Source organism: Ostrinia furnacalis, unplaced genomic scaffold (genome assembly GCF_004193835.3).
Source record: "Ostrinia furnacalis isolate ACB-3 unplaced genomic scaffold, ASM419383v2 OfSCF1409, whole genome shotgun sequence".
In the NCBI taxonomy this organism is placed as follows: domain Eukaryota; kingdom Metazoa; phylum Arthropoda; class Insecta; order Lepidoptera; family Crambidae; genus Ostrinia; species Ostrinia furnacalis.
This window is the reverse complement of record NW_021131648.1, coordinates 455580-477496: the sequence shown is the minus strand read 5'-3', so window position 1 is coordinate 477496 and position 21917 is coordinate 455580. Positions and strand designations below refer to the sequence as shown.

The following is a 21917-nucleotide window of genomic DNA, read 5'->3' as shown; positions in this document are numbered from 1 at the left end:
AACACGATAAAGAACCCATTAAAATTCGTTCCAAGGAATTATGCAAATGAGATTGTAAGCGCTCACTAACAAGATAGGGCGCTCGCAAAGATTGTTGCTAAACTCAATTCAGCTCGCCTGTTGCTCGCCTTTGTACCTGTACGCAATTTGTATGAGGGTCCATTTGCTTTGCGAATAAACAAAACACAAAGCTTTGCATTGTTCAGTTATTCTTTGACTAAACTTCTATTTATTTTCTAGCTCTCAATACCTTTTCGGAAGCTGAAAGGTTTTAGTAAAACACACATTGAGAATTTAGATTTATTTTTTCAACCTAACATCATCATAACTTTCTTAACTTGACAGATCACCAGCTAATTTTAACAGGTGTACTCAACCAATGAACATTGTTCATACCTCTTAAATTATAATACAGTCAGTACCGAAAAACAATTATTCATCATTATCACGAAATTTACTTATATCACGAAAATGCTATTCTTAAATTTACTAAATTCCATTTAGTCAATTCTTTTAAGTGAGTTTAAATTATATTTGATTATGGTTCTAATATCGTTATGAATTCCAGTTTACTATTGCTACTACTGATTAATCATTAAATATAATTAGTACATGTCATAGTCATAAATCATGGGTAAAGGTAAAGATGGAAGACATCGTAATGTAATAAACAGATAGTATAATGGAAGGAAAAGATTAAATTAGTAATTGAACAAGAAAATCTATTAAAATGCAATGGAATAAATGTATAACAAAATAACAAAAGCATCACAAAGTTATAAATTATTACAAAACAAAATAAACGTCATCGGAATGATGGAGTAAATTCAGTTTTCCATCGGAAATGTCTTAGTAGGATACAAAATTTTCCATATTATGATTTACAACGAAAACTTAATAGTCTCAACAAGAGTTATAATGTATTTATTATATTAAACCTTCAACTCCTACAGTATACATTTATTAAGATCAGAGTCTACCCACAATCAACTTCACAAACTAGTACATTAGAAATAGGAAAGGCACAGTCGAAGTATAAAATTTATTGCTGACTTCCCTAACTAGGTCTCCTTCATTGTAACCCGAACCACATAGTGACGTCACTTTGCAGAAATAATTCTGGCGGCAAATATTTAGCAGTTTATTTCTTTAAAGTTTTCGGTACTTAGCTTCACCTCGCTTCACCTCTCTCCGTATCGTTACTACAAGCCGGAAAGTCACAAAAGACGAGTAGCTACATGAGTGATCAATTAAAATAGTACAAAACATCCGCTTATCCTCAAAGATTTTCGTAGATTTGGCACGGCTAATGACAGACTGCGCTAACACAAAACAGCATAGTACGTCAAATAAACAACCACTATCGTTGACCATAATTGGTACGATCAATCAGTTTAATGTAGTTCTCTGGCTACTGTTACAATCTAACTTCTATCTTTATGTGCGTATTGCCAGATAAACGTCTAAATTACGTACGACTCTGTAAGAAAATAGGATTCTTTTATATTCAGAAAATATTATTTTTTATATTTAGAGAGAATAATACTCAATTCACGAACGATTGGTTCTGTTTAGATACTTATCAGATTGAAAGTCTAACTATTAACAATTTACTACGAGGCTACACAGTCGTTGACTAGAAGTTATTGATTTATCAACTAAACCACATTTAAATCATACTAGTATAGGCTTTTCATCATATCGTTGGATTACACATTTTCAATAACATGTAAATTCTAAGATTCAATGATTCGAAACCCGACCTTAAGGTGTAAATAAATTCTAACATTAAATTGACACACAAATAACAAGTCCGCTGTACAACGAATGAAAACTATTTCCAAAACTCGCTAAACCAATGTTCGTTGAGGTTGTTCTGACTCTTAGAGTACCTCCTATGCTATCATTAATAAATAACGAATAAAACTTTAACAGCAAGCACCGTACTAATAAAATATTCTGTAAAATTAGAAGTGAACATAGCGCTCGTAGAAAACATCCCACCACAACAAATTGACTAGTTCCTAGTTCCTATCTATCTAATTTTATACACCTTAAAATAAATTTATTAAAGTCTCTTAACAAATTAATGTCGTTGAACCGGCCGCATTCGGAAAAGTAAGGGATGGTTGGTTGAAGGTACGAAGGTATGGAAGTAAAAGGAAACACCACAATCAAACTTCACAAGCACTGTCGCTCTTTCGGTTGAATTCTAGAACACATCACTTTAACGCATAATATGAGTTTAAAACACAGAGTCACAGAGTCACTGTCATAGCGCAACCGAGTTCAAACTTATTTACTGTTCCTTGAGCACTCGAGGAAGAGAGAGGATTAGAGGAGTAGGTGCACCCGGACGCCATTTTGAATGGCGCCTAGATGTAGACTTCATGGTGTTGCTGCGGCCGGCCCCGCCTGGACTAGGAGCCGCGCTCCGCCAGCTCCACCACGTCGTCGGTCTCAGGTCTCGCCGCGTCAATTTTCCGCCTTTCAGCTATCACTATTCGTATTTTCTCTTCCTCAGTGATGATTTGATCATTCACTTCAAGAGGTCGCATAATTTGAGACCGAACTGACGCATGGCTTGCCTCACTCGTTACAGCCGATTCGGTAGAGGATCTTCTTTTAGAACTTATCCTAACGTTTTGTCTCGTAGATGGCACGGCCAGCAGCACTGGTGCCGGTCGGAGGAGCCTGGCTTCCTCGCCTCTTAATGAATTTCTTTTGTCGACTCGCTGTCTGCGATTCTGTGCGAAGGAGTCTCGCCTTGGGGGGCTACCAGGTTCGAGCTCTTCGATGTCGTCGGCGTCAATAAAGCGAGCGTCCTCTTCGTACAGGGCCGCCGGCGGGTCCGACGCGGAATCCTGCCGACGTCGACCGAAGGCATGAGGAGATAATGAAGCCCTTCTCGGTGGTAGTGATGCCGGCAATAAAGCGTGGTGGGAGTGAAGCGTGCGCCTTCTGCGTGCGGGGGACGGCAATGGTTGGTGTTTTGGCTCGCTGTAAGTGAAGTTGGCTGGGAGGGACGGTACCTTATTTAGCGGCCGTGGCGGGGAGGTGCACTGTTCTAGTGCTCGGCAAAGAGCCCTGTCTTCTTCATCGTCGGCTTCTCTTTCTAATTCACGTTCTAGTTCTACGTCCATGTCGATTTCGTCTTCCATTTGTTTGTGCGATTCTTCTAGGTGTTTCATAAGTACCTGTTGTAGAACAAATTGTTTTTATTAATAACAAAGAAAGAGCATTAAAGTAGGGCTAAATGAGAAATTCTAGATTTAGATTACTCACAGCAACTACAACGTTGACGAGCACGAACTGTGCCATGAGCACAAACACCACAAAGAATATGGGAGCGATGATGGTGGACACGCAGCAGTTCCGCACGCAGTCCACAGAGCTGTCGCAATCTTCCCGAAGCGTGTCCTTCATAATGCCATTCCAGTTGTCCCCTGTCGCCACTCGGAATAGAGTCAGGAAAGCCATCCCAAAGTTGGCAAAGTGAGCGTGCTCCCCCAGACCTAATAAAATAATATTTGTTTATTTTTATTAGTCTGCTAACTTTGTTAGTTCTAGTAAGTTTTTATTACTCAATCTGTGATTTATGGAAAACTTGCGTAGTTACATTATGGTTAAGAGTTATCATTAGTTTTTATGTGTCTAAGTTGGTAAGATATAACATTCTGAATGAATTATGGATAAAATAATGGTATCGTACCTTGGCAAGGAATTTCATCCGAACACTCCAGTCTGCCAAAAAGTTCCACGCCCAAGGCCGCAAAGATGAAAAATAGCAGAAAAAACAACAGGCCTAGATTGCCAACTTGCGGCAACGCCTGCATCACCGTATCTAGCAATGCTCTTATGCCTTTCGCCATCTTCAGTAGTTTCAACACCCTAGCTATTCTTAACACTCTCATCACCCTCATTATCGTTGGGTTTATTGGAATTATATTCGTTTCTAATTCTTCTAAAACTATACCCACTATGGAAAGTATGACGATTATCACGTCCAACTGATTCCATTTGTCTTTTAAGTATATTTTAAAGCCTAGTGCCACTAATTTCATTGCAGCTTCAAGGATGAAGACCGCAGTAAAGAAATAGTTGAATATCTTTAATGCATATTGCAAAGCTGGAGGCATTCTATAATATTCTATGGCCATAGTAACTACGTTCAACCCAATCACTCCAGCTATGGCTAAATCAAAGTATTTGGAAGTTACTACATTATGCACAAAGAGTCGCGTTTGAGAATAGTCGGAATAATACGGTCTCTGGTGCATCTCTGAAACAATAATAAATAATAACATTAAAGAAAACAATTCAGCATTTACTATCACTACAGACATCAGCATTTTTCCTGAAATTTTGCATTCGCTATGTATTTCGAAAATAGTAGGTAGGTACATTTCATAAACTTACTTCTCAATTAAAATTATAACTTAACGTCGATGTCTAGTAGACTTTTTACATGACTTTGCAACTAAATTTTCTACTCGATATGCTTCCTGACACGGTGTTTAACTGATATGACCTCCTCACCATGTACCACTGCTCTTATTACTAAAGTATGATAATCACATAGTTATGTGACACACAAACTTGTATTGTATAGCATAATACAGTTTTGTTGCAAAATCGCCCCTATCACAAGTATGCAAGATGCCAGAGTTTGGCTCTATATGCCTTCGTATGAACATGAAATGTATATCCTATGTTAGATTACTAACTTCGTCTTTTCTTCTCCATCTGCAGCGCCCTCTTGGCCGCCCTCCTCACTCGCTCCTCCTTCTCCTGCTCCTCGCGGCAGCGGTGGAAGTTCTCCACCACGACTCCCACGAACATGTTCAGCACGAAGAACCCCACCAGGAGGATGAACGCGATGAAATACAGGAGACGCCACTCCGAATAGTTTACTATTGGCTGTTAGATAAGATTTTTAAACATTTTTAGAAGAATTAGTTTCTTTATCAGTATTGTGGTCTTTGTTACTTGTCTTAAGGTGTTTCTTTTATAATAAATTAAATAATTTTCAGATTTTTATTTAGATTATACGAGCGTGAGATTTCACTTTGTCAGAAGGAACACAGTTGCCATATCTTTTGTTTAGTTAGGTATTGAAATATTTTGGATAATGCACAAATTCTAATAAATTCTAGGAATTAAACTACAAACTATCTAATCACTTACTTGCTGATCAACACCAACGGCATCAAGGCCGGTGTACATGATATTGACCCACCCGTCTCTTGAGCTCAGCACGAACAACGACATGAGAGCCTTGCCAAGATCGTCGAAGTTGTACTTCCTATTCACCCACACATTGCCTTCGATAGCAAGGCAGTCCGTTTTGTTCTTGACGTTTTTTATGTTCGCACCCTCGCAGTAGAAAAAAGCTCCTTTGAATAGCTGAAAAATATTCCGGTTAATTTAGTTGACGACTTGATTTTAGTTTGAAATTAATATTTGCGAAATGTTTTACCCATACTAGAAGGGACTGATTTTAGAGGTGGTATACTATTACTAGTTTTTACCTGCACTCCCAGGATTCCAAAAATAATGAAGAATGTGCAGCAGATTAGAACTATATTTCCGATGGGCCGTAAAGACGAGAGCAGGGTTTGAACTACCAACTTCAAACCTGGCGCACGGTTTATTACCCTTAACGGCCGCAAAGACCTTAATAGCCTAAATACCTGAAAATTAAGTTTATACTTTGTAGTATTAGTATAGTAACAACAGGATCCAAATGAGGTTTTAGATAATTTCGATACTCTTACCCTGAGAATCCCAAATATACGTGGACTGGACTCTGATACCAGAGACATCAATAAATCAATTATAGATATAATAACAAGGGAACCGTCCATGATGTTCCACCCTGATGTGAAGTATGCTTCAGGTCCGTAAAACATTCCCGAAGCCACAACCTAAAAGAAAAATAACGAAGAACTTAAAGTTAATGAAGATAGAGTCACATTCAACTGACGTGTTATTGAAGCTATTAAGGAAGACGAAGATCTAAAAAGTTATAGCAACAATGATGAAACAAAAATTACTGACCTTTATGAACATCTCAACGGCGAAGACAACTGTGAACACGTAATTGGCACTGGAGAGAAAGGCGCGCTCCTTGGACTCGGGCGGGATGTTGGGGCGCTCCATCGCGAGCGTGATGCAGTTGAGCGCGATGAACAGCAACACGATGTTGTCGAACCAACTCCGCGTCACCATCCAGGTGCAGAATCTTCTCATTCTGGTACGTTGAAAATAGGAATTTAGTATACTCGTAATCTATTCGTCATAAAATATGGCATGGTATACGTTGGCAAAATCCTTACATGTTGTTGTTTGTTGAATCACATTGACTATGAATACAGCGGAGTTTTTAGATTCAATTAGTAATTTTTGTTGGTTTTTGATAATTTGGTAGACTATTATCTTAATTACGATTTAAGATACACGTAAAAACAGTGATTTTCAATTTAGAAGCATAGTCTAATCTCACAGCTTTAATGTTTGCCAATTTTAGTTCAAATTACTGTATATTATTAATGCATCTAAAATACAACGGCTATAAAACTGACTATAAAGAATTCTTTAGAGTTATGATATTCGAAATTCGTGAACCAATCTGTCGCTAAAGTTCACGGACAAAGTTCATTAAAAGAAAAAACGAAAAGATGTGAGATAATATTAAAGCGCGATGACACTCGTGGTGAAATGTGGCAAAAAAGTTTGTGGAGTGAAATATCAATATTCTCCCAAGTTACGCATCAGTCTCAACTTGTAACTTGACACTCGTGTTTGTATAACTGCTCGAGTATTTCGTGAATATTTGCATTAAGGATTCTTAAGATTCTTACTTGTTGTCTGGGGCGAAGATGTAAAGCGAATAATCCTCCTTTTCTTTGAGACACCCTGTTGGCTCCATGAAGCGAAAGAGATCTTTGAATTTGAACTGTCTTCTATCGAATCTTGCTGATAGAAAACAAACATTGTTGGATATTGCTACCTGTGAACAAAATGGGTAAGTGATTTTTTGTTTGTGATTTTGTAACATAAAAATGATTCGACTAGGTATTTGGTGAAGTAATGAAGAAATCATTTTCATGGAGCTCTGAACACATAATGTTTTTTTTAACTACTTTAGACTGACATAATTAAAAATAGATTATCAGCTACCAACAGGTCAATATGGAAAACATCGGGGCACCTCTCCGATTCAGTAAACAGTTAGATGTATTAGGTACGTGTGGATCTGGCGTTATGCCAGCTTTGATTCTTGATTCTGACGTCAATAGGAAAGGGTTTTGTGTGCCTGGTCTTACCTCCTCGTTGATTTGCTTGACAAGAGGCAGCGGTTGGTTGTTCCTTGGTGGCAGCGCGGGCGGTTCAGTACGCACCGGTCGCGGAGTCACCGCCAGGGGAGCTGTGGCTGGTAGTGGTGCCAGGTTGCTGGCTTTCACTTCTGATACTGACGTCACTGTTTAGAGAAATGTGCTGTCATTTGTTACATTTAAATTGGGACTTAAAAAAGATACTCGCTTTAAAATAGACTTCGAATGAGATGTAATTGTTTTCACACACGTTGTTTTATTTGAATATCATTTGTAGATTAATTCTAAAGCCAATCAATTCAATACCCTCGTTCCTGGCTTAATGAACTTTCAACGAGTTTTACGTAATTGTTTTCTCATACGTTCAGTTAATTAAAATTATCATTTTAAAATTAATCCTTGTTCCAGACGTTGACCTCATAAATTGGAATTCATAAATCTCTAAATAAATGCTTTAACAGTGCAATTTACGTTTCATAGCGTCGATGTCAAATGAAATGAAAATATTGTTATCTGAATTATTAATTAACGAAACAAACAACTTAGTCATGATTTCAAATGGAGGCGCAGTTGATATTTATACTTCTCTCGAATTAATAAGGCTCGTACTCCGGCATACTAATCTTTTACATAAATAACACAAGGGCGGCTATTTGTTTGCACAATATTTGTCCCCTCGGTGGAGGCTGGGCGTATTTCTAAATGTACAGCTGAACTTTGGGATATTTGCTTTAGAATTGCGCCTTGTTTCGTCGCTCAGGTTTACAGTGTGTGGTCAAACGCTTTAGATCCCTTGCAAACAAGAATTTTAGTTTTTCCTTTGGGCTTTTCTAGTTGTTATGCCTTTTGTTACCACGCTTGTTTTATTAAAAGGGTTTGATCGGATTTGCTTATGTAAATTACATAGCTTACCTGTTAAATAATCATTTGTGAGGGATAGTCTATGAGGTGGAGGTTTGACTGAGTCAAGGCGAACTGTTGAATCCGCTGAAAAGGTTGATTCTGGAGCTTTCCATGATACCTTGGGATAAAACAGTTTTATAAAAGCATCATTCACTGTTGTAATTTTAATCTGTATTTATCACCACTGTGACCAGTGGACAAAATCGCGGTCAAGATAATAATATAGACTTTCATAATTCGCACTATTGACGTGATGGTCTAAACACGGAGATATTGTTTTATTCTTCACATTGAGTATTTTAGCGCTCTCATAGTCAAAGTGGTAATTGTCAAGAGCATAATCTTTACTTAAATATTGTAGCTACTCTTATAAGAACTTTGTATCACTTACATCAGGAAGCAGTGGTGCTGTATGAGCCGACACGCGTCTCGCTGGTTGTGCCAGCACTCTTGGCGCCGGCAGCTGCGGCCGAGATCTATTGTTGGGCAGCTCCGACTGCGTGTCGTTCTTTATCACCATCGACGATGATAGCAATAGCTCATTCTTGCGGACGCCTGATCCTAAATGGGGAATTATGATAAATACTTCGTAAACAGCCTTATTTATCACATTTACTGCTTTTGTATTAGTTTACGTTGAAAATCCTTTCAATAATTTGGAACAATTTTGAAATAGAAGTAGGGTAATCCAGCTTAACAAATCATGGAATTAAGAAGACATTTATAATTTAGAAAAGTCAAGAACTTTAATCCCTGTTTAGTTTTCTCAAAGTACTTTCTACCTTTTTCTATTTTTCAGGTTTTTCTCGGTCAATCGTATGTGTTGTGTAGATAGAAAGTATAAAGAGTGGAGTATGGAAAAGCTGAATTCAGTAGGTAGTGTAGTGTAGCAGTAGTGATGCTTTATGAGAAGTTGCAATCAAAGTTAATCATAATTCACTCACCATTACAAGTGGCATGATCCCTCCCATTGTTCAGGACCACAGCGTCAGAATCAGATCCAGTCCTGTGCTTCTGTTTACGTCTCAAACTGGGCCTGGACAGCCGCCAGCTATACCCTCTCTGGACGCGGCACTTGTCCTCGCCGTTCACTCCCGCGCTGGAAACACTAACGCTCCTATCAAAGACACAACAGTAATTTCTAAGGGTGTTCTATTCTAAAAAAGCGTGGAACACTATTAAAAGGTTCAAGTATCATGCAAGTACGATTATGAGATTTGGTATAACTGCAAAGTTGTTTCGGCATCATTTTGCACAAATTACTAATAGTCCTGTTAACCCCTCGTGGTTTGTGTGGGTTCACCACAATAGTCTTTTGTGTAGGCGGGGTTCAAACCAGCATTCCTCGGATCTCAAGTGGGTCATCAATCCGACACCTTCACCGTTGGGCTAATTCGCCTCTCAACGTTGATAAAAGATGTAGGATAAAAAGCAATGAAACTAGCAGCTACTTACTTTTGTGAGCTCAGAAGGCTAGATTTGTCACTAGTATTCAAACAGTTGTCGTCTTTCACAATCGTTATCTGTAAGTTTTTCTCTGGAAGCACTGGGGAGGCTAGTGATTTTGGAGTAGTAGGAGATTGTGATCCTGGAGTGCTGGATCTGAGGGGTGGTGGGGCTAGGGTGAGAGGGGGAGGGGCGAGGGTCATGGGTGGAAGACGGGCTTTTTCGGAGCCGAGTTGAGCGGCAGCCGAATGAAGGGTAAGAGTGTAACTGTTTGGTGGTTTGAGGAGACCTGGGATGCTTGTGCACTGAAAAAGAAATGAGAAGGTTAACTCTTCGGTAAAAAATATGGAAAAAACGTTTTAACTTTGTTTTAACAGTGTTTTTCACAGACCCTTTCTTTTCGACACATAATTAAATATTTTCAGTCGATTTAATTTCCATGTTTCAAGGAGTCTATCCCGTTAATTAAAGATTACAAATTAATGTTTACTGAAGGTTCACGATGAAGTCAAGTTTAAAATGTGCTAATTAGGCAATTTATGTAACTTCTGTATAATCTGTGAAAATAGCACTAAATAATACATTATTCATAATACATACGGAAGTCCTATCAATGGAGTCTAAGCTGGACAGCATGGAAGACCTTTCTAGAGTAAGGGCAAGGTTGAAGTCCCTGAATGATGCCCCAGGCTCCAAGGTCGTGGAAGGGGAGTCTTGAGGAGTTGCTGCTGTGTGCGTAATCATGGGCACTACTGTAACTTCGTTTGCTGTGCCGCTTGCTAACATTTTAGATTCCTGGGGATAAAAAAATCGCTTGTAAACCCTAATCATATATTATAAGAAACTTCAGTCAATCTTCTCTTGTAATTTGTATTATTTTCAGCAAATATTGTAATAGCTAGTTATGATCAACGACATTAAGTTTAACACTATTATTATACTTCTTTTTGAGGTCTGCGTATAGTATGTAATAGTGCACATAAAATATCGGCCAATTTTCTTTTAGATGAACACTTACACACATTGGTAGGTCGGAAATTGCTCACATATCCATGAACAGGCGTTAATTGATTACTCTTTCTAGTCTACTGACTCGGTAATATATTTTCATGACTAGTAAGACTGAACAAGACATATATCTCTGTCTCTACAGCTCGTATCTGTGATAAACAGTTTATCACAAAAATAAATGGATGCGATTACATTAATAGGGCGATGTTAACAAATTAACCGAATTCATTTGGAGTAGGTTAAAGTGTGTCTTAATCTTGTTTAGTTATTAGTTATTTTGCATCAAGAGGTTATTAAGACATTATTCTTGATTGTTTCTTAAATGTAGAACCTATAGGTACTTTCTATTGCTTTCATCAATGCAGTGTTATACAGAAGTTATTGTCCAAATTTTGCTATAGACGAGCGAAAGATAGTTTACAATGGGAGCCTTTGTTTTATTGTTTCACACAGACAATGGATTTATGTTGCTGGTTGTGGGCAAGCTAATGTGATTTTCAAAGGATTTTCCAAGCCTCCACGTGTACATAAATTTATTTAATCTTTTTGCCCATTTTCATTGGGTCACTAAACGCAGAAACTCAACTTCTGGTATTTATTTATCAGCGTCATTGATACTAAAAATATTCACAAATTGAAGTTGAAACAAATCTACAAATTCCACAGTAAACCAATCCTGAAAATTATGTTGCAAATCCATTCCCATTCATAAAGTTAAATGACGGGCATACGTAACTGTCGTAATACAAAAATATTGGTGCAGATAAATGAGGATGTTTTTCCGATAAGTCTATGAGCCTTGTTTTATTACATAGACGTGCAGGGATGGACGTCGATGTAATAGAAAGGAGATAATAATAATAATACTACAGATAAGTGGAGGAAATCGTCGGATAGCCCGAAGTAAGTTACGCTTATTGGATTGCGTGTAGTTCGTTGTCAGAGTTGCGGATTGGTATTGTTTGCTGTGAGACCAGATTTTATTTTCAAGGCTACGTGAAAAGTGGTAGATTCTTGTATTTTAAATACAGTGAATGGTTTGATGTCCTTTAGAAAATCGTCTGCCACCTATCACATAAAAAAATATTTATTAGTGAAAGGCTCTTGTACCGCATATACTATTTTTGCGCTACTAACTTCTTACGCCATTTCAGTCTTCTTTACTTACTCTATAATAAAAAAAAACTTAGCAATCTACTATATAAAAATAAGTCGGGTTTTCCTTCCTGACGCTATAACTCCAGAACGCACGAACCGATTTCCACGGTTTTGCATTCGTTGGAAAGGTCTCGGGCTCCGTGAGGTTTATAGCAAAGAAAATTCACGAAAAATTTAAAGGGGATAAAACGAGATCCACGCGTACGAAGTCGCGGGCGGCCGCTAGTATTCAATAAAAACTGACCTTTTGTATGTTGCATTTGTTGGACTGCGCGCAATCCTTGCAAAGCGTGGGGTGATGAGCAGATTTATTCTTGCGCCGCGAGCGTTTGTCCTTGTGTCCGTTTACGTCGTCTTTGGCTTTTCGCACGTCGTCGGCTGACTTCCAGTAGTTCTTGATTTCGTTCTGTTGTTTGAAAAGAAAAATTTACCACCTTTAATGATGTGGAAATAAAATAGTCTGTGCTTCTAGTAGTGTACTTTTGGAATATTCATCACACATTAACGCCATTGTGCTACATGTCCCATTGATTGACTGCGCTGAACCCGGAACAGCGACATGGAAAGAGCATCCGAATATTCGGATTTAGGGTTGCCAATGTAAAAAAAAGGGATATATGAGTACAAAAAAAAATCTTTAGGTAAAAACAGCATCAAAGTTAACCGATAGATGTTTTAAAAAATGAACGATAACGATAAAAAAGAACGCTTTAAAATTTGAACAAAGGATCCGAGCCAATTTTTTTTCTACTTTGTTCGTCTAGCAACCCTGCCAGTATTTTCATAGCCTGATCCATTCTCTTCACCTGTGAAAAGCTGTCGCTCGAATGCGAGCCCGAATTCGACTCGTCGTACTGCAGTTCGTTATTGTCCGAAAAGCATTCGCTCGACAATTTCGACTTCGCCAGTTCGCGTTGCTCGCGTTCCCGTCGCTCGTTTCGCTGGAATTAATTTTGCCGTACAATTTAATTCGGAATGTTTATTTGAATACGTAAAAATAACTTAAATTTACATTGTACTCTTATTGCATGTGTAAACAATTTCCATTTGTGATGATTTATTTTTTTCTGATGGAATTTTTTTCGTAGACGAACGTTCTGAATTAATTAAAGTTGATTTTAAATATTAATAAACGCAGGATTTCACTGACTTACCTCAGAACTGAATCCTTCGACCAGGATAGCAACCAACAGATTAAATAGTACATAATTTCCAAAAGTCATGAGAGCCACAAAATATAATGCGGCCCAGTGACTTGTCTTTTCCATTCCGTTAAATAGTACAATATTCCAATCCTCCTGGGTCAACACCTGTAATATTTATAAAGCAGTTAATATCTCCTCTACTGGGTTTAAAAATCTACCACATCAATGTCATCGTTAAATATGAATTTCTTTAATAAATCAAAATAAGCAAGGTGTGCTGTCATATTGTATTTAAGTAGTGCCTTTTGGTGTTTGTAATTTACTGTTAAAAACCAATGTAAAGAAATATAAAAATATCTGTCATAAATCAGCGTGTTAGTGTTAATAAGTGTCATGTAGTTGTATTAGTGTACACTAACATACAGGGTATTAAGTAATGAAAGGGTATACAGACGGCGATTTGAGTACACAAGCATTCGGGGTCCAGCATATTATCCTAGTTCTACCAAGCTCGCTAAGTAAGATGCAGCTAGCTACGGAGCGCTCTCCAAGATGCATTAGACAAACTAACAACTAATCTACTACAGCGAATCTCTCGCTTGTGCCAGTTTAGTAATGTACATGACCGTTTATTAGTTACGTAAGATCTTATCCCACAACTTGAACAAGCTAGTTGTGAAATGAGATGTTTCGGGTTAATCGATTGGATTGGTCGGTACGAGAAACACGCGGCGTCTACGCTCTAAGATACAATTCAAACGGGATCGCAAATAAACCGACTATATTAACCTATTCTAACACCATTCTTGTCTTACCTGGAAGACGGTGACGGTAGCCCACAAGATGTTATTAAAATGTTTCCTGTCGCACTCACACTTGGGGTGGTGGGAGATGATCTCGGGGCAGGTGCAATCCCGCTCGGTGCCATTGTCCTCCACGAACTTGCAAAACTTACCACCGAATAGATACATGCCCAGAATACTGCGCGTCGCGGAGCCGATGAAAAAATGAAAGAAAAAGAAAATGCTATGCGCATTCGCCGCGACCGAGTCATCCTGACGACACTTTTTGCGTGCGCGACGTTAACACTGCAACCTCCCTTGGAGATAGTAAATACAACGAATTTTACCCACATATACTGCTAATTTGAGGATATAGCATTCGACAGGCTCCCGATTTTTTGTACTTCTATTAGGTATGTACGTAAAATTTGTTATATTCTAGCAATAATGAACATTGAATAATTTATTCCAAACTAGTAATCAATGATTAAAAGCCTAATTGGTTAAGCAGTGTTACCGCCGTTAGGACGCTCCCACCAGATGGTTGTTAATAAATCTAGTTTCAATGTAGTTACATCGTGTTACTTATAGTGCAATTAAATTCATCGAATACTTATCAACCATATTAAAACTCATTCTTTATATACTGCCTCATGACTTTACAATGATTGAAAAAATGCAATAAAAATAATTTTGAAGAGAAAATAAGGCAAAAGTAAAGTGCATAAATAGAAAAATAAACATTCTTAATTGTTCCAGGTTTCAAATTTACTCGTCATTCGAATTCAATACAAAACTTTAAAATTAAAATTTATTTAGAATAATGCAGATGGAAATAGAAAATGAAAAATAAGGTAAGAGGGCCGGGCCAATCATACTAGCGTTATAAACTGGAAGTAAAAGTTGAAGAAAAGGGGAAGTAATTGAAAATTAGATTGTTACAGAAGTTAAAACAAAGATGCCGGGTTTGATGGCGAAACCAGTGAAACTTCGGCCTATGGATAATTCAATTATCATGCAATCGGCTCATAATCAAATTAGAGTCGAGCTTAATGTCTTCACTGGTTTCGGATCGGTTGAGAAAGATACCTAAATAATAGAAGCAGCATGCAAAGTGATAGAGATACTGTTTAAACCGAGTGCATTTGTAGTAGTGGGAGTAGAGGAATTGGCGACCAGGTTAACCCGCGACACGGCGTCGACCGACCTCAAGCTAACCTACTAATTAATCAAGCTCTCTGACTAATAAAAGTGCTCTTGACAATTTCTGGTTGGAGTATTACTGTACGGCACAACATAGTGAACGTGATACTAAATGATGTTGGATCAAGTTGTTACGATGGTACTAGTTCTCACTACGCGGGTACTAGGGTAGCGGTTACGCGATTCAACGCTGGTATTGACAACGCACACTGCTGCAAGCTAACACATCTCATAATAAATAACTGCGTAAATTAGGGATTGAGTTTGAGAATATGCTACCTTGCAGCAACGTGATAAGTCAATTGTGTACTCGCGTGGTTAGTCGATTAGCCGTCACAAAGACAATCGTTTTGTTAATATGATTGTCATTCTGTCGTGAGTGTTTACTGCTGACGGACCCTTAGGTAAGCGTTTAGTAATGTTGCAAGTTCAGTCTGTTTCTGGATTGTCTGTTAGGTACGTTAATTTAAAATGTTGAATACCTGAAACACTGTGACAAAGGCCCACAAGAGGGTATCAAAGTTTTTTCTGTCGCAATCTGGGTCGCCCTCTTCATCTTTCTCGCAGAATTTGCACCCGAAGAGGTTCATACCGAGGATGCTGAACGTTATCACGCAACATACGATTAGATAAGAGGCGGTTACTAAAGTCTCCTCCACAGATAGAGGGGGGAAGGTAGAGTATACATATACAAAATACATATATACGAGATGATAATATCTAAATGATGGTGATTATAGTGCAGGTGTAAATAAACTGAAGTAGACAAAAAGCACAGAAGCGTGAAGACTAAAAAGTTATAGTAGAAGAAGAAAAGTTGTGAAAGTGTGGACAGTGGCAGTGTGTTGTAGGTCGAATGTCAGAGACAGAAGTGATTCACATACATATAAGGATAAGATCGAAAAAAAGGAGAAATCACTCACAGTTAGTGCACGGGTAAGGGATGCGGGTGTGACAGTTAAGTAGAAACATTCATAATTTCATATTTTATGGAGTCGAATAAATCTTCTTTCGCTACGGGAAAAATGAAAAATTTGGCTTGAGCAATCAAGCGATTGCCTGGAATAGTGAATAATCTACTTGAATACGATAGCTACAAGGATTTGAGACGTCACAAATAGGATAGTGTGAAAAGAAAGATCAAGAAGGTCTTCAGGTTTAGCTCAGTGACACATAATAGTAGTTCAACGTCAGTTTATCGAAGGAATACTTTAGTAAAAGAAAATCAAAACAACTGAACAAGTTAGTAATTAATTCAGCAAAAGTACTTTTAATCATCATAACGGACTGTTAAAAAAAATAAAACAGTAAAGATACTTGAAGATCACAGAAAAATATAAAACAATATAGCAGTTCTTAGAATTTATTTTATTTTTATTTTATCAACATAATTTTCGTTGTCTTATTTAATTTCATGCAATTTATCTTCTTCTTTTATGTTCAATTTTAGTTTCCATTGTTCATAAAACTGATTTCATGTTTGGACTAATCGCGATGATCAAACAATTGATTCAAAACGTAGCTAATTAGCGTTATATCTAGGAGATAATTTAGGATAATTACCTGAAGATGAAGATGAAGAGTACGAGTAGCGAGAAGAATACGGCGACGTTGTCCATAGTTCGTAACATGACGAAGAGCTGCCGTCGTAGATTTGGCATAAACCTGACCAGTTTTAGGATGCGCAGGAGTCGGAATGTACGGAGCACCGATAAACCCGAACTCCCTGCCAAGTCCCTTTCCTGGCCTAAACTCTGAGCCAGTTCGAATGCGCTAGAGATTAAATATTTTGATAAATTGTCAGCCATTTATTTTTAAAACCACTTCTTCAACATTTTATGATAAACAAAAGAAAAATTTATTTCGTTAACCTTCCACTTGAATAACAACAAGCAAATTCGAGCGCTAAAATTCAATCGCCCAACTATCTTGCAAATAAAAAATATCAAAGAGCCACTGAATTTGTCCCGAACTATAAAATGCTTACCTGAGAATCACAATGACTCCGTCGAACACATTGAACCCGTTGGAAATGTATTTGAAGGGTCCCTCGGCGATGATTTTGAGGACCATTTCTACTGCAAATATGGCGGAGAATACTATGTTGCTGATCTCAACTATTACTGTCAGCTCTTCGGGCTGATTGTGGTACTCTATGCCCATTGATAGCGTGTTTATGAGGATAGCCAGTAAAATACCTGTGAATTAAACAATCTAATTAGTGACCTTTGTTATTTCGGAAACGTAACTTAACTTTAATGTTTAACTGACTTAAATTAGATTTTAATAACTCCTATAAAATTGAAGGCGGGTGTCAGTTGTGTCAGTAATTTAATAAATTCAAAGTGCTCAAGAAGAATTAATTTTATCTACCATTCAGTTCCCAATGATGAATAATCACTGAACTTCTTCGACTTTCACTGCCATGAAAACAAGTCGTTAAAGCTAAAATGAGTGGAATCAAAGTTATCACCCGACGAAATTTTCTTCGACGTTTTACGTTCTACGATCCAGCCTGCCATTTTATATTAAAAATTTCGAAGTTCGTACAATACAAACTCAACAATTTTAGAGAAATCGTACCTTGTTGAAAATATTTATGATTGACAATGTTCTTGATGTGTTTCCTCAGCCAGGATAGAAACTTAGAAATTCTTTTCCAAAATCGCGAGCAAGCGCTGGTGAATCGGTTCTTCTTAGCTTCTTTGGCCAGTTGTTCGGCGGCTAGCAGTTCAGCGCAGCACGAAAAGTCTTCTATTTCTACGGTCTACAAAATAATATAAAAACATCAATTTGAAACAGTTTTTGTGTAATAATTACTTACAAGACAATGAGTAAATATTAGAGATAAAGGGAATAAATAGCTTGTTATCGTATTGAGAATATTTTTTTTTATTTTACCAGGGTATGTAGTTATGTCCATGTTTAACGAAGAGTTGTAAAACAAAACAAAAACTAAATGATATCTGTGATCCAGAAAAAATATTCTTACCTTCGAGTCAGATTTCTCCTCCCCTGCTCTCTTGCTGATGCCCTTGGTCAGTTCTTCAAAGAACGAGTCCAGGGCGACTTGTCCCGTTGGCAGGGCAGCCGACAGGGCACCAGATAATGCCAGGAGTTCCTGGCACGACATCGTGCCTCCAGCTGCCGCGCGCTCTTCTGCCGACTCGCCTGTCGGCAGGTCGAACTCTACCCCAACATTACACTCAATAGACCCCAATTCTTGTGGTTCCTTAACTATGCTGACCTCGAATGCATTTGGTATACCTTGGAGTAGAAAAAAGGTAACGTGTTTTTCCTATTTCTTTTGAATTATTCTATGTTGTAGATATTTCGTAATTCAAAGTTGCATAGGAGAAAAAATGCGTTCGAGGTAAGTACAGAATACGGTGGCACATAAAAAAGTTGAAAAATGTCTAGACCTATTGGAAGAAAAAGCGAAAACCATAGTACGGAAACAAGACTGCGCAGTTTGGAGATTTGGCTGAGACCTTTTCGCTTTTCTATTAGGTTTCCAGTTCCACTGCTTAAAGCGGCGATCGAATACTCGTGGGCTTGATTTTGCCAGAAACATGGAGCGCCGTTGTCGTATTGGGCGGTTTTCCATGTGCTCAGACAAAATACAATCAATATCGTCCATCACGCTCAAAGCAGCAGAAGGCTTCAAGAAAGAAGGGAAGCAGAGATTAGACCATTCAATCAGATTGCACATGCCCTAAGAGCAGCGTCTAGAACTACCGTCTCTAGACTCACCACTTTGGCTCTTAAGCCAATCGCGTTGTGACAATGAATCTATAAATATTCATCCAATGTTAACAAATTCTTTTAGCCCGTTAATTTAGAAAAATCCAAGATTAGTAAAGTATAACAGTATAGTAAAGAGTAATTAAGAACAAAGTTAATCTTTGGCAGCATTAAGTTGGGAGTAATTAGGCATCTAATAAGAAAACACTTTTGGCCGTTCAAATATTCATATCTCAAAAGCCGGTGCGGTGCGGCTCTTGTTAAAGCGCGCTTGGAACGGAGTATATTTTCTGATTACATTTTTCATTATGGATCTGGTAAGCAAACAGGTACAAGGTCAGCTGGATATAAAGTAGACCTTGCTGCGTATATTGCTTACCCTGAAGTCTTATTAGTTTTGTAGATAGCAACACACGTGAGTTAAATAAAATGATCAATTTTTAGTACAAATTCATTTTTAAGGTCGTTGCAACCTGAAACTTGGCAAAATCGTTCCAAATTACGTTATAAATGGTGGTTTCCTTAGAAGTATTTTGTCATGAATAAGTAATTACCTGTCTGTGTCATTTTCTCGGAAGAGCACACGTTATGTGGGTGGGCCCCGTGAGGCGAGCTGGGCGTGTGGAGGAGCACAGTGTCACTGAACATCACCGAAGATCGCCTCCGAGCCAGTGATGGCGGGGATAGCAGCGATAGGTTGGACGCATTCTGTATTAACGAAATAACACTCATAAAAGAAGTTTAAAGTAACTAAGTATAGTTAAAAGAGTTCGTTAAGGTAAAGAAATATAAGCTTTGAAAGGAGATTAGGCTGTAATAAGCTAAGTTTGGTTTAGTAAGATTTATTTCTAACTTAATTTTACCTTGAGCATAATATAAAGTTGGGTATTTCTAAGGAATTAATATACAGCTAGAAACTTCTTTTTAAAATACATAGATAGTAGTAGGAGTCTTAAATAATTAAATCTAGAGATTTCTCTTCCGCTGCTTGAATTATGTTTTATTAACATTGTTTTTCTATTTTCATACAATCACTTCTACATAATTGCATTATTGTCGCTTCAAAATATTCAACACTAACAGCTTACAAATAAGTGGTAACGAAACATAAAACAGTCGAGAAGGAAATTACAATAATTCACGAACGACTGTATTTTAATATGTTAAGGTAACATAAACAGCGCGTCAAAATAAATCTTTACTAATAGCTTCTACCGACCCTCCTATATCATGGAGTCTGCAATAGCTTTGGCTTTAGGTATGAAATATGAAATGAGCGTCCATGTTTTCGGTAAACAAACGTTTAATATCACTGTCCATTAATAAAGTGACACTAAATAAGTCTGAGCACGTTCCACTTGACATAAAGTAATTATTGAGCTTGTTATTTTTAATGGTTTGGTTTGTTCGATACTTCTGAAGAGAAATTGAAGAAAAACATACAAAAATGGAAGCTTTATAAGCAACGCTGAACGGAACATAAATAGGCACACGTAATCGGAAATAATCTTATTTCAAAGTGTACCTGCGTATGATAACAGCAACCCAATTTAATAACAAAGGTACTTGTTAGGGTTCCGCTATAAAAATGGTGAGACGGCTTATTTTGTGATATACCTATCAGTTTTTGTACTGCTTCTTATTGCTAGGATTATTACTCATTTTCCGTCCGATACTCATTTTCATTTAAACATTGTATGTCTTGATAAAAGAACTTACTCATAGTTTTGTTAGAAATATCCATTCATAACTAAAACTAGTAATGTGTTTGCAAGTCGAAAAAGTTTTGTTTTCAACAATTTATGATCGGCAACACCAATCTGGCACTGGAACTTTAAGCAGTTTTATTGAAAGCTATTCTGCACAACAATGTACATATAACCCAACTAGCTGACCCAGAACTTCACACGGCCTATGTTCATCAGAAATAATGTAGGATCTAATGGGAGTAGTATCGGAGCTTATTCAATAGGTACAAAAAACGGACGATCAAATCTTTCCTCTTAATACTACTATCTCGGCGCCAAGACTCGTGACAGGCGGTGTAATAATAAAACAGTGCATATAGTTTTCTTTTTCGCACTCACACTGGTCACGTCACACAGAGGCAGGCATAGCGTTGTAATTACGTAATAATTAATAAAATATTGGCGAGTGTGCACCTCTGTTTCAAAGATTACTTATGGCTCCGCCTGCCACGAGTCATTGCGTCGAGTTTAGTGTAGTAAAACTCTTACCCATATGACATGCAATAAAATAATTTGAATTTATAAGTGATGTGCTCACCTCAAGATCGGCAGCTGACAGCGACGGCACACGCAACAGGCTGGGCCTGCCGAGGGGCTCGTCTCCCGCGCCCTCCTCACTCTTCCCTCCGTTGCTCTGCGGGAAGGATATTTGTCACGGGATGAATAAGCTAAACACGTTAGAAATGGCGGATGTGTTGTGATATACGGTCTTGTTTGAAGAATGGTTTTAACGACAATGTTATCTCAAATAAGAACTTACAGTGCTACTAGACATTAATTTATTTAGACTATGGATAATTTACGTAGTTGTCCATATTATGTAGTTTATGTAATAAGAGATTTTAAAAATCTCTGGAACTTAAAATATAGTAGTTCCTGCAGTTTATATTTCTAAAAAATCATTATTTGATTACCTGAAATTTATTAAAATTGTTAGGTTGCTTATATGCGTCTCCTATTAAAGTATTTACTATATCGTCTTTATAAAGTTTACAAGATTTAGTTCATTAAGTAAGAAATTAAACTAAATCTCGTTAGCTGTTTTTACATTATTGCGTAACTGAGACTTGTTCAGATTACATCAGCCTAACTCGGTTAATGCAAAAGTTCTCCCTTAAGTATTTATCACAGGCCAGAATCCCCTTTTCCCATAAGTAAGTAATCTCGGGTTCAGTAAATACACGTCTCATTGGCCGCCTAGTGTTACGGATAACGAGGTTCGAAGGGAATGATCGCAAAATCAATTTCCGCCCCCGGCTGCGTTAGCTGACATCTCAGCCATTTTGTATATAACATAAACGTATTTAAATATCTGTCGATTACTGATATTTCGGTGCAAATAATACATTTTTGGCTAGAAATTTATAGAAATAGTAATAGATCCAAGAATAAAACTTTAAAAATATTATCAAAAAGATCAAGGCATAGTACCACAGCATA

The 21917-nt window shown here is 37.6% G+C and overlaps 1 protein-coding gene across 1 annotated transcript in view; it reads right to left on the bottom strand.

Moving 5' to 3' along the window:
• Nucleotides 1-286: 286 nt before the first annotated feature.
• Nucleotides 287-21917, bottom strand: part of Ca-alpha1T (Ca[2+]-channel protein alpha[[1]] subunit T) — a 200430-nt gene continuing 178799 nt past the window's right edge. The window contains exons 12-36 of the mRNA XM_028304257.1: nt 21016-21111; nt 19284-19437; nt 17978-18174; nt 17569-17752; nt 16973-17183; nt 16549-16758; nt 13816-13981; nt 13010-13165; nt 12662-12796; nt 12100-12261; nt 10287-10481; nt 9696-9991; nt 9185-9357; nt 8632-8801; nt 8250-8358; nt 7329-7483; nt 6864-7012; nt 6061-6253; nt 5778-5927; nt 5532-5693; nt 5188-5406; nt 4728-4920; nt 3713-4282; nt 3286-3515; nt 287-3197 (exon numbers count right to left, since the gene is read on the bottom strand). Of these exons, the coding sequence (XP_028160058.1) occupies nt 2421-3197; nt 3286-3515; nt 3713-4282; nt 4728-4920; nt 5188-5406; nt 5532-5693; nt 5778-5927; nt 6061-6253; nt 6864-7012; nt 7329-7483; nt 8250-8358; nt 8632-8801; nt 9185-9357; nt 9696-9991; nt 10287-10481; nt 12100-12261; nt 12662-12796; nt 13010-13165; nt 13816-13981; nt 16549-16758; nt 16973-17183; nt 17569-17752; nt 17978-18174; nt 19284-19437; nt 21016-21111 (5412 nt within the window). The 3' untranslated portion in view covers nt 287-2420. The remainder of the gene's footprint in view (nt 3198-3285; nt 3516-3712; nt 4283-4727; nt 4921-5187; nt 5407-5531; nt 5694-5777; nt 5928-6060; nt 6254-6863; nt 7013-7328; nt 7484-8249; nt 8359-8631; nt 8802-9184; nt 9358-9695; nt 9992-10286; nt 10482-12099; nt 12262-12661; nt 12797-13009; nt 13166-13815; nt 13982-16548; nt 16759-16972; nt 17184-17568; nt 17753-17977; nt 18175-19283; nt 19438-21015; nt 21112-21917) is intronic.